Below are 14,162 nucleotides of genomic sequence, written 5' to 3' on the forward strand. Positions count from 1 at the left end.
TGATATATTTTTACAACATAGGTATAACACCAATCGCTTGTGAACAAGTTTTTCAAATAACTTAGAAAATACAGATAAGATAGAAATAGGCCTATAGTTTGATGGGATAGAAGTGTCACCACTTATATAGACAGGAACAACTTTGGCAATCTTCAACGAACGTGGGAAGACACCTTGTTCGAGTGAAAGATTAATACTACTACACAGAGGAGTGGAGAGATATTGGATAGATTTCTTTATCACTTCAGAATCAATATCATCATAACCAGTACTTTTGTTTGGTTTGAACTCAGTAGCTGTCTTAAGAATTTCACTTTGTTGTATGGGTCTTAGGAAAAAAAGAATCTAAGCAAGTTCTCCTGGGTAAAAAATCACGAAAAGAATATTCAGCTGGAGGCAAGTTATCTACAATGTCAGAGCAAACTAACCTGAAATAATCCTAACAAAAATCAACAACTTCCTGTGGATCTGTTATATCAACAGTATTGTGTTTGAGATCAAAATATTGCACTTTATCCATTGTTTTATTTAGAATATCATTTATAACATGCCATGATCCTCGACTGTGGTAATAATGTTGTTTTTCTCGACGTATTGCACTAGATACTATATTTCTATATTGCGTATAAACACATCTTCTATAATCAGTATGGTTCTTTATATACTTTCGATACAAGATATATATTTTTTTACACATCTTTCTTAATTCCTAAGTAAACCATGGATTAATATCAGCTTTTTTACATCGTACTTCTTTCAGAGGAAATCATTGCAGGTTAAGGGTATTGGACGTTCTGGAGTTCGTTTTCAGCGCATTGTTTCTGATTTGCTAGATAATCATAATCCTTAAAACACAAGAGATTTTCCCCCTTTACGCCATAATGTTCAAGTTTGTGGACAAGGATGGTATGGTCAAGGCTGTCGAATGAGTTGACCAAGTCTACAATGTTTTGCTTTGTATCGATGGCGAAGGTCATTCTATCATGCAAATCTTAAATTGCTTAATCAGTGAAGTATTTTTTTTTTCATTTAAAGGCATTATTTACCATTTGCAGATGAAACAAAAACCAAGCTTTAGTGCATCAAAATAGTTCTAAAATGTGAGTTACGAATAGAAACAACCAATGTAAAAATATTTATCAATATAATCAATGTGAGGTATTGTCAAATACACAAAATGTGAATGAAATGTAAAAAAAAAATGTTTCGGGAATAAACCGTCTACAGTTTTGATTAATTGAGAAAAGTAGCGATATCTCCTTATATTTCAGGCTTTATTGCAAAATTTATATATGTTGGGATGTGTTGTAATACAACTGACTTACATATACCGTTATATGCATCAAATGTGATAACCCGATTTTTTTTTTTTTACATCGCTGGTTACAATGGTAAACAGTACCTTTAACGGGAACCACGCTGAGAGCGATGTATGATATTATACATGTGTGGAAAAAAAAAGTCTTATGGGAGAAAGACGATTCTATGCAGCATTTTGAATATATGGTAGACATGAATGGTGATGTATGAGAAGTACTTGCTCTAATATACTTATAAACTGATGATACATGAAGCGCAATACTTGTTTACTTACTTTACAGTGCGTGGCCTGTGAAGCAATTGTCGTGAAGAATACCTCAGGCAGGCCATCACATTTGATGTCACATCGTTCAAGATGGGGCAAACAACCGATATATTTAGCAAAGTTTACCGCTGATGCTGACTTAGAAACCCAACTGTTGTAAGACTGCACATGAAGTTCACGGATCTGCAGAAGATAAAAAGTCAATCGTAGTTGTTTGAGGGTCAATCTTTTTTCCTCTTGTTTTCATGAAAATAATGTTTCGTCACTACGTGCTAAGACACATCAAACGAGTAGTCATTGTTTTCCAGCGTAAACGAAAAAACAAAAACAAAAACACAGATACGTATGGTCCCCTCATAAAATCCCACAAAACACACACACACACACAAAAACCAGCGCTCTCTCAAAAATGTATATCAACAGTGACGATCCTCGACAAGAGTTGAAAACAACAAGAGCGGCGATTCCTTGCATACCAAGACGAGTCTCTCTTGCCTTTTTTTAAATTTCTTGTCAATGAGAGAAAGAGAGAGAGAGAGGGAGAGAGAGAGAGAGAGAACCAACAGGCATATCTATGATATGAAATCACTAATCAGTTCATTAGCAGACGATGAGACTCGTGCATAGTCAAAGTAAACTAACCTTGCAGGACGGCGCCAAGGCGGTGGCTGTTGAGAAGAAATCATCGGGGAAGCTGCTGCATTCCACACTGAAGCTCGAGAGACTTGGCAAGGTGTGCACCCATCGGGCCAGGGCTTCTCCCATAAAAGAGTGCTGTTGTAAAATGTTGCTCAACAACTTCAGATTCTGAATCTCAAAAACAAAAGAAAAGAAAAGAAAAGAAAACCCTTACAACAACAAAGAAATAGTCAAAATTACTCTTCAAAACATAATTGAATCAAGCGAACGTGGAAGAATGCAAGGTTGTTTATGAATAATTACGTAATACCAATGTAAAAACAAGAACCATGCACATGCCATAAAATTCTCTTACAAAAGTTCAGGACTACTAGTAAATGTTTCCTCGCAGTAAGATATCTAAATGTAAGATATAAAAATGTATAAAGTTTACACTTCTCTACACTTCTCAGCAACTTCTGCAGTCCAATGTTATCACCTGTAATGCAAAACGCATTAATAATAATAATTATAATAATAATAATAGACATTTATAGAGCGCCTTTTCCACTGGATACAAAGCGCTATGACATGTCATCCCTGGTCGCCATTGGAGATAAAATATATACAAATCACAAGGCAGCGACAGTATAAGTGCTGTACACATATAGGGACATCAAAATGAATAATTCTTTTCTTAATTTTGTTTGAAATGATCAAGTGTTGGTGATGATTTGAGAAGAGGAGGGAGCTTATTCCACAGCCGAGGAGCAGAAGAGAAAGCTGCATCGCCAGCTAGTTTTTTCGTGTGTGGTTGTGTAAAGGTAACGGATGATGAAAGACGAGTGCGCCTAGAGTGAGAGTGTCCTACCAGACACTCCCCAATGTACTCTGGAGCTCTATTGTTGACTACTTTGTAGACCAGTAGGAGAAGCTTGAAGGATATTCTTGCTTTAGCTGGCAGCCAGTGGAGTTGACGTACAAGAGGTGTGGCATGAGAACGTGAACGAACATGGTACACTAGTCTAGAGGCAGCATTCTGAACTCTCTGTAAGCGATCCACATCAGCCTGACTGATTCCGCCAAGAAGAGCATTACAGTAGTCGAGTCGCGATAAGACCAATGCACGGACTGCTGTGTGACAAGTAGAAACATCAATAAATTTTCTGATCCTCCACAGATTTCTGATGTAGTAGTTAACTAACTTACAGATCTGTGAAACATGCTTACCCATCTTTGCATCAGAGGAAAAGATAACTCCAAGATTGCACACATGATCAGATGGAGAGATGAGAGTTGTACCAAGAGCAAGTTTGATGTCCTGTACAAGCTTAAGATGGCAATGGGAGGCAAGAACAAGAAACTCTGTTTTATCTTCATTGAGTTTCAGCTTGTTCAGAGTCATCCATTCCTGCACTTTACCCACATATCTGGACAGTGCGTTCAGAGTGAGTTCAACACTGGAAGGGTCACTGGGGTCAAACTCGAGATAGATTTGCACGTCATCTGCATACATAAGATACTTAACATTTTCAGCACGAAGAAGATTTCCAAGAGGACTGGTATACATGGTGAACAATAGGGGCCCAATTACAGATCCCTGTGGAATGCCAACCACTGAAGTACACTCCCTAGACAAGTGGCCAGACACGCAGAGACGACTCATTCGATTTGTGAGGTAAGAAGCCATCCACTGTAGAGCTGAACCTTTGATACCAAAGGTGTTGTGTAAGCAATCTAGCAGAATTTCATGAACGATTGTATCGAACGCAGCAGACAGGTCAAGCATTACTAGCATAACCCCTTTCCTTTTGTCAATGCTGCGAAGGATATCATCTTGGACTTTGAGGAGGGCTGTCTCGCAGCTATATGGTTACTCTTATAGGCCGACTGAAAGGACTCGGAGAGATGAGACTCGTCCATGTAGTGAACAAGGTGAGATGTGACTACATGTTCAATGATCTTGGACCTGAACTCGATATTGGAAACTGGTCTGTAGTTCTTGAGAATGTACTTGTCACACGAGGATTTCTTTATTACTGGAATTACAATAGCTTGCTTCAGTGAGTTTGGGAAGGTTCCTGTTGATAGAGAGACATTTACCAAAGCAGTGAGCGAAGGAGCAAGAATCGGAAGATGCTTCTTCAGCAACCATGTAGGTAAAGGATCAAGACAGCAAGTCTTAGAAGGACTCTTCATGATTATCCGTGTAAGTTCAGTAGCAGTTACCTCAGAAAAATCAAATTCATGTTGACTTTGCTGATCTGCGTACACACTAAGAAAAAATGGTTCACTCTTGCACCTTTAAGGGTGCAAACTGATGTCACACTGGTGGCTCCCTATGGGTGTTATCTTGCACCCTCAAGAAATTGGTGCAAAAGTTGCACCATGGTGCAATGGTATAATTTTGCACCCTGTGGGCGCACCTTTGCACCTCCATAGAGGATGCAACATTGCACCCTTTATTGAGGGTGCGAAGTTCTTCCCTTGGGTGCATATTTCCACACACACTAAGTGGTGCTAAGTTTCACCCTTTTCTTGAGGGTGCATCTTTCCACCCACACTAATTGGTGCCGAGCTGCACCTTTCTTGAGGGTGCGATCTTTCTCCCTTTGATTTTCGGCGCAACTTTGCACCCTTTCTTGCCTCTACTTTTGGTGCAACTTTACACCTTTCGTGAGGATGCAAAGAAGCACCCAAAGTTCCAAGATTGTAGCCTCTCTTGAGGGTGCGATTTTGTGCCATATATATAGGTATAATGTTGCACCTATGTGGTGCTTATTTGATCCATGACTGCTGCAAAATTGCTTCTTTAAAGGAGCCAGTCAGTGTCACTGTCTACGCCTTTAGAGGCACAATGTTGCCCAGTAACCTCAAGTGCACCTTGAGATTACTGGGTAATATTGCGTCTCTAGAGGAACGGGAAGTGACACTGATTGGCTCCTTTAAAGAAGCAATTTTGCAGCAGTCATGGATCAAATAAGCACCACATAGGTGCAACATTATACCTATAAGGTATATACTTAGCATCACATTACCGGGTATACAATTTGGTTACTTAACTACTTTAAACCTTGAATAGTGCGAACTAATGCAAGCCTGTTTGCTCAGTATATCAAACTTATGCTGTTGTTGCACTCTGCAAAGTAAATAGGATTGGTGTAATTTGGATCCTGTGAATCATGAAATGTGTGTGTAGAATTTGTGAGTTTAGAAATGTCAATGTAGAAGTTAACTTATAGTTGTGTTTGAATGACATACTAAAACCATATTTACCCAATTACCTTTCCAATAAGGTGAGCACTATCACTATATATAAAATAGCATACATACTTATGATACAGGCCGGCAGTGCACGACAAAAGTTATAGTGCACGTAAAATATAACGATTGCCAACGATAACCCACTATCGATTTGTTATCGGTTTTTGCTCCCTCATTTCAATCATCAAGTACTGAATCCCGCACCTTATCGACGCGATTGCGCCACAATCACGATACCTTTTTTCGATACTATCGTTATTATCGAAGTTTGATCCATATCGCCGCCAGCAACTCATGTAGTACTACTGTAGTGGGGGACTCGACTATTTCGGCGGTAGATTTAAACATGGAAGCTGAAAACAACAGGTTCGCTACTCTAACAGAGACTGATCTAAGCGACATCTTGGACAATAAGGACGCAAAGAAAACTAAAGATGTCATAAAATACGCGCTTCGAATTTTGGAATCGTACTGCTCGGAAAAAGGAATCAGCCTGACGGATGTTGAAAGCAAGTCAGCCCAGGACTTGTGCCGCTTTCTGCGTACATTTTACGCGGAGGTGCGTAGGGGAAATGGGGAACTATACGCTAAGCGCTCTCTGATCACACTTCGTTATGGTCTTCAGCGACACTTTCAACAAACGCTTGACGTAAACATTTGTAGCGATGGTGACTTCAAAGGTGCAAATGATATGTTTAAAGCTGTGCTACACAAAGTGAAAGAGGCTGGGAAAGGATCCGTACGGCATAAGGACCCTATCACCGACGAAGATATGTCAAAAATCAAATCTTCACCTGCCGTCTCACCTACGACACCAAGGGGTCTCCAGAATAAGGTTTTCTTAGATCTAATGTTGCATTTCTGCAACAGGGGAAGAGAAAATCTCCGCAACATGAACAAGGGAGATTTTGCTGTCACAACTGACTCTTCGAATCAAAGGTATGTGTATCTGGCTAGAGACATGAAAACCAAGAATCACCGTGGGGAAGGGCTTGATGACGAACAAAGTCAACAAGGTCGTATGTATGAGACCCATAAGGATGACTGCCCCGTTGAATCTTTCGTGAAATATGTCTCACACCTACATCCACACTGTGATGCATTGTGGCAACGACCAAAAGCAACCACAAGGCCTGGCCATCCATGGTACGACAATTCTCACGTAGGTGTGAATACTCTTGCGAACAAAATGTCGTCGATTACTGCTGAAGCGCATTGTTCTAAAGTGTATACCAACCACTGCCTTCGGGCAACTTCAATTCACAAACTCGATAATGCTGGATTCGAAGCACGCCATATAATGGCAATCTCCGGACACAAATCTGAGACAAGCATAAAGCATTATTCTCGAGTTGAGGAAGAGCAAAAGCGACGAATGAGTTTGACCATTTCTCGGGTCCAGTCGACGCCTACAATGCCTGCCACAAGCACGTGCTTGAATCCGGTTGCGCCTAGACCTGGTCCTACTCCTACTACTAGTACTACTAACGTTAGCTCTGTCGCTCGCAGATCTACGCCTACATCTAGTCCTAACGTTACGACTGGACTCGCGTCACCCCACACTTCTCCTATCAACATCAGTTCCAACATAAGTACTCACCAGCAACTTCATTTTCATGGATGCAAAGTCAAAATTTATTATCAGAAGTAAACGAACAAACTCAATGACGATGTGATGGGCATGGTCTCATGTTATAGGCCTAGAACTATGCCATTATGGAATTTCACGTTTGGATCTTGTGTTCGGTGTTCCAGAGCGTTAATTACGTGTTAACTGTTGACTGTTAAGAGTTTCTACTGTTACTTCCGGATTTTGTCTACACAGCTTTTCAGAAAGAAACTGGTATTGGTAAGTGATCTGGACTTCCCTATTTCTACCTATTGTTGTAATTCACCTGGGTATGTATGCTATTTTATATAACACATAGTGCATGAGTTCTTCTTGCACTATAACAATACAAGCACCTCCAAATTCTGAATTTGCCCTCAGGCAGTTATATTCAATTCGGCCTGCGGCCTCATTGAATATAACTGGCCTTCGGGACAAATTCAGAATTTGTCGGTGCTTATATATTGTTATAGTGCATTCAGCCTCATACACTATATATATACTATCAAACAAACCCTCTAGGCAAGAGTATACATCTGCATGAAGGAAGAGGTAAAAATATATATGCATTTGTCTGGATACGTTTTATTCAAAACGTACTTGAATACGTACTTATTCACATAATCTATATTATAGATTCTTAAAGAATAAGATATGCTTCTTACCAGTACACAAAGCCTCAAAAACAAGAGCAAGCTACTTACATTTCTAAAGTATGCACCATATCTATAAAAAAAAGATGTAAGAGGATTTACCAAGTTGTTTGTATGCATTTAAACGATTAAGCCTATATTTCCATGCGTACAATATTCATGTAACAGTGACGTCATCATGAATCATCAACAAGATACGTTTCCAGCATAGACATGAATTTATCTTAAATCTAAAACATGTCTTACAATTAGGAGTTTATTTTATAATGACGATGCCAATTGTCTTAAAGTCCTTATCACGACATGTCTTGGGGTTCACACTTATTTAATTCATGAGATTCTTGGCACTTTATTGCGACTACAATTTATTATGGTTTAGATACTTACGCATACCGTATACAGGTATACGGGCATTTCGATGAAAACATCTGAATACAAGGTATAATCATCATATGAAAATCGAACTTGATACTAGCCCTTATGGGCTACCAATTGAGACTAGGCAGAATCGCAGTTATGTATTCAGATTTTGTTTTGTGTGATACACGCATTCCGACTGATTTGGGATCAATTCGAGTCCCTCGAGCTGAGATTCCGGAACTGCAATGAGCAAATCATCATTATGACTAACAAAGTGACTGAGAATAATACATGCACCAGTTTCTGTTTCGTTGTTCTATACACAGAAAGTTGTTACGTTTTCCAATCCTCTGTAGGCACACAGGAATTTGCAGATCACCTTTGGCTATAACGCCATGGTCGCGTGCAAAATGAATGCAGCTTATCTAACTTGTAGTTTCCGAATAGGGGACTACCGCGCTTATACATATTAATCGGATGATAGACCCCGTCAAAGAGTAAATTGCGGATATCGTATACCATTGTCAAATCCACTTTTTGTTCTATACACGGTTTCAATGGACTCTTATGAACCACTTAAGCATTACCAAATCATGGAGTATGAGAATAATCTTATGTTATTTCCTTGAAACGGCTGCATTTGTATGAGCGGGAACAGTTTGACATCATACAGAACTAAATACATGTATTATACAAGGTTTCAGGACACTTTGAACCGTGTCCCCCCCCCCCCCGAAAAAAAACCAAAACAAAACAACAACAACAACTAGTGAAACGTTGTATACCCTAGGCCCATTAACGTATGATCTTTGACCTTTAAATACATTGCCCACATTTTTCAACGAATAGGCATCTGGATGCAACGTAGCTATATATAAAATGAAAAATGTTTTGGCATAGGAAAATACATTTAACCACTTCAGAAATAACTATGCAACAAATTGCATAATATTGACACGTTCCCTTCTTCCTTAATGACGTGACAGAAAACTTTCCTCACCGAATCATTCTGTCGTTATTCAAGTACAAGTCATTGATGATTATATACCTAGTTCGATTAAAAGTATACATGGAGTCATTGCAAAAGTATCTAATGAAAAGTATGCTTCAGAACTACATCATTGTCATTTATTCTATAACGCTAATAATAGAGTTATTGTTCCGCTATATTGCCTAACAGGTTGTAGTACTCCTACGACGTTTGTTCAGCAAATAAGACACATCTTGCGAATTTTACACGCTGTTGCCAAAGTCTCTAATCTTCTTTACCAATTTCTCAGACATGAGGTATGCTGATGCTGTATGAATTAGAAACGGAAGCTTCACAAATATTCACCATCTAACAAGGTAAAAGCGAAGTGATGTCTTGCCCACATATCGAATTTGTGATTACACTGATTTTCAAATGTAAGCTCATTGACTTTTTGACTGTTGACGGAGTCGGACTTCACCATTATCAACACTTGACAGCCATCTTTAGATGATCTGAGGAGTGAATTTGGTGGTCATATAGCTCAAAAGTGTGGAAAGTTATTAAATGAACACCACAGCACTATGTCGACAGTGCTTCCCAGGTGAGATACAAAGAAAGAGCACGAAATGACATTGTAAAAATCGTAAAAATTGAAAATCGTATGATCCAGTGGAAGTTATGCATTTTTTAAAGTTTCAGTGTCACTTTCATGTATGGAAACTAATATGAAGAAAACATCAAGGGAATTCCATAAAATCTGATTCTAAATGAAAAGTACATTGTTGCCTCCACTTATTTGTCGTTGCCATAATATCAAGGGTAATATTACCCCCCCCCCCCCTTTCTGGAAGAAGTAAGTCAAGTGCTCCTTTTGTAATGCTAGAAACGTGAAACTATGCCTATTTTTTTCATTTCTTTATATAATTCTCCATGGTTGACGTCAAAGATGTAGCTTTCTCATCTCGTAATGGCGGCACTGAAACTCTAAATATATGTGTATATATAGCTCTTCAACGGATTTTCCGATATTCTTCAATTTGTCACGATGTGTTCAACTGCTAAAGTAATCTCCCTGCATTAACTTGTCCACTTGTACTTTTAGTTTCATTTCCCTTCGTGATACAACGTTGCCATAATCGATTACAGACTGATGTAAGAACGGAGGGACAACCTGAACAACATCATTTCTCTGGTGACAATTCCTTGTAAAAGTATACACCATGAAAACTTTAGGCTGGTAAACTATATCAAGACAATTATTGAACAATATTGTTAATGAAATGCCGTAGGTTTTTTTCGTGATAGTTGCCTGTTCAGATGAAGGCTTGCAATGTATGATGTACTGCTGAAGAATGCATCGAGTGTTTCTGCCTTGTCTGGGATACTCAAAGCCACAGAGCACAGAAGGCCGCAAACATTGTAGCGAAGGAAGACACGATTGTATACAGGAATTCGGGCAGATTTCACAACCATCCAGCCAAATAGTGATGTCACTAGTGCGCAGCATTCACAGTGAAGATTGTGGGATTTAGTCCTGCCAGGTTCTGAAAGAGATTTTGGCATGAATAGATAATGACTGAATAAATTTTCGAAGGAAATAGGTCGTTTACACTACGCAGTTTTGTTGCTTACATAAACTAACAGGTTGCAACTATGACCATTGACCAGAAAATGGAAAATTAAATTGATTGTATACTGGTATAGTTTTTGTTGAGATCTACTTCAGGTTTCTAACATCTTTTGCTGAGATAATGAGAAATGGTTTTGAAATGGCTGCGATATCCAAAACAGAGTAATAATAATATAATGTAGGACCCACTTTTTATCACGATCGCTGCGTTTTACTTTGTTTTTGGATGCCTCATCCATTTCAAAACCAATTTTCATTAAATAATCTTTAGAATACCTCTTAGAATGGCATACTCTCTATTATTTCATGTAGGTTCTTGGTATATCACAAAAAGTTAAAAGCCCAAATCCTCACCTCAACCAATACTATACCATCCCTTTAAGCTTTGATATTGGTTTCTGAACAAATCCGGTCGGATAGATTTATTTCAGCTCTTTGTCATATAAGTAAAACATAATAATGTAGCAAAGAAATATTCCTCTTATATTTCTAGTCACAAAGCAGATGGAATTCCCGTCTCCCATAAAAAGAAATGCAGCACTTACTTTGTCACAGACATACAGCATGTCCTCTCCAGGCAGACGGGGAATTAGGAGACAGCATGCAGACATCACTAAGTTAGAGCTGAAAAAAAAAAGAATAGATGTGGAATAGCCTGAGTAAAGTCATGTTGAAAAAAAAATATGGCGAATTTGGACTGAGATGAAAATACATACCTTTTATGTAGGCCTGCATACATTTATGACATAGGGCATATTCAAATATTCCCACATTTTTCCTGACCAACTCAAAGTCTTCATAACATAAAATAACAAAGTAAGACAACATCATATTACATGCCAACTAACATCAGTTTGCTGTATATTTTACACAGATAGGAAAGGAGTAAGACTTATAGACCTCAGCCATTCAGCCGTTGCTGAGCTTGCCACAGATGATGGTCCGGGTGCTGGCCATGGCAATGGTTGTAATGATGCCCATTATGGTTGACACCTCTAATCCTGTTACCACACACAAAAAAGTGAAAATATAGCCCCCTCTACTTATTCATAACATTAATTTGATTTACTTTTATAATACTGGTTACAGAAAAGAAGATTACCCCCCCCCCCCAAAAAAAAAAAAGAAAAAAAAGAAAAGAAAAAAAAAAGAGGCTATTCAGGGCATTTGAAGATTCTTGCGGGGTAGAGATGCTGCCTGTATGAGTGACAATCCATCATGGAGTTTTCAGGAAAAAATCCAAAAAACTGAGAAGACGTAGAACGGAAAAGGCAAGAATGAATGATCGCAATGGTCCACTTGAGTAACATATCTCTCGATTATAGATGGTATTAAAAATTGCTCTATAGTCGTATCAAATTTTCCGCAACCCACTAAACGGTGGCTACGTTATAGTAACTGATAAAACTGCGTTCATGTGTAATAATAAGCTTTAATATAATATACTTCGCGGATATCACATGCTGAAAATCTAGATGAATCAATAACCTGAAAATACATATATTGCGGATCAATCTATCAATGAAACTTACATATTCTGTTGAGGAATCACTCTGTCCTTCAGAATTGCATATACGTTTACGTGATCAGGAGAATGCGCGCAACTTCATCATATTGTATCTTGCTTGAATACCTGAAAAGGAAAATTGTCATGAGTTCAAGGCCACTGCTCATGCGTGTGTAATAATTTTGCAGAAGAGCTGACATATGTAAATGTGACTACATAACTCCATGGCAGCTTAATGTATAGTTCAATTCTTATGCACTGCCTTGCTGCATACAGGGTGTACTTCAGTCCACCACTAACACTACCTGACTACAGAGAATTATCCCAGCATAAAAATAAGCGTGCAATGTTTGCCATTATAAGTTTAGTTAGTACACTGGTCTATTTATCCATAAGTTTATCAACAATTATTCATCAACTTCCGTTCCTTTTATTCGTTATTAATCAAATGTGGTATGGCACGACGCGATGTATCATCCTTGGGAATGTGGGGTGGGGGGAGGGGGCGAAAAGGTTATGTAAAGGATACATATAGGAATATCCGATTCCACGTTTTCTTAACTATTTTGTTTTGTTGTTGATCGGTAAATATAAGAATTATTTGAAATTTGTGATGATGTATGTGTTCACTGTATTGTGAGTATAAATCATGCTTGTATAATTGTGTATGTAGTGAAAATTGTATCATTTATAATGTGTATATGTACATGAATATAATATGTAAGTTTATGCATGTATTTAGATATTCCTATGTGCACGCCCATATACCAACAAAAAGAATTTCGTAAATGAACAATGAATTAACCTGAAATCTGAAATCGAAATGCCATGACGTCTTTAGCAAGACATTTTATCGTTAAAGCTCATCTTATTCCACAGAATGGTTACGAAACAAAACAAAATAAACAGAAAACAGCACGCATAAAACTAGCCAATTTTAACAGAACTCTAAAATGAACATTTTAATATTACTGCCTACAAGCCTACATTATAAGACATGGCTATACAACCAAAAACATAACAGATACAAGAAATTTGATGAAGGGTAATATCGAGAGTAAGGCCTTGGTCGAGAACATTGTGGATATTTCAAATCATGCTTTACGATGATGTTTTAACTCACCATTTTCCACGTGGTAGGAATCTGCGGGGTCTTGATATTATGAAGTGGACAAAATAATGTTGAAGTCAGAGTTGCAGTAAGCCGCTACGAAAAGCCTCAGAAGAGCTGATCTGCTGTGGAAATGGAATTTGCGCTAGATGCTCAGCTCAAACGCGCATGCACGAACTGTACAATGAGCCATCTGGGAGTCAACTTATGTGCACATAAGTTCGCACGACTCAACAATTCATTGAATTCATAAATCATGTTTAAGAAAAGAATGAACATGCCCACACCAGGTGACCAAACGACTGGGTCCGTGAATTGACACTTTAGGAAACATCCATGTCATTATTTTGCATCGAATGTATTCTATGGATTAATAGGCGTTAAAAAAAAGCATTTTCCACTTACTTAATAATTTAGTAACTATATATCAGATAACACTGTCATTGATATGGGTGATAGTTGTATAGTGTACAATTTTGTTGGAGGTGGTTTAAAACATAAATCAGTTTCATGAAATCCATGATCAATTTCACAGTTAGGTTACAGATTTTTTCAATGGGTGTGTATGGGAGTATGTGGTTAACACCCTGACAATGGTGTTGAACAATGGCCAGGGTTTGAATGCTTTATTATTTATTCATGAGAAATTCCACTACCACAGCTAGTCTTCATTCATTCTAAAATGTGGTGTTTGCAAGCACATGGAAACATGTACTTACATTTTTCATGTGCATGCATTTTACCCTTAGGCTTTACCGTGCATGAATCCATGAAAAAAGGGGAAAAAATCAAAATCAAAATAAATCGTGTAGTTTGCACCCTTATATATCCGCGATTTTGCTCTCTAAATGA

The 14,162-nt window shown here is 38.2% G+C and overlaps 1 protein-coding gene across 1 annotated transcript; it reads left to right on the forward strand.

Annotated features, from left to right (window-relative positions):
- The first annotated feature begins 5,813 nt into the window (after nucleotides 1–5,813).
- LOC139725851 (uncharacterized) lies at nucleotides 5,814–7,218 on the forward strand. The gene has a single exon (XM_071636930.1). The coding sequence runs from the start codon at nucleotides 5,814–5,816 to the stop codon at nucleotides 7,116–7,118; it is 1,305 nt and encodes a 434-aa protein (XP_071493031.1). The 3' UTR covers nucleotides 7,119–7,218.
- The last annotated feature ends 6,944 nt before the right edge of the window (nucleotides 7,219–14,162 follow it).

This window comes from Diadema antillarum, unplaced genomic scaffold, assembly GCF_040938485.1.
Source record: "Diadema antillarum isolate AM-2024a unplaced genomic scaffold, OU_Dant_1.0 seq00000063_RagTag, whole genome shotgun sequence".
Classification (NCBI taxonomy): domain Eukaryota; kingdom Metazoa; phylum Echinodermata; class Echinoidea; order Diadematoida; family Diadematidae; genus Diadema; species Diadema antillarum.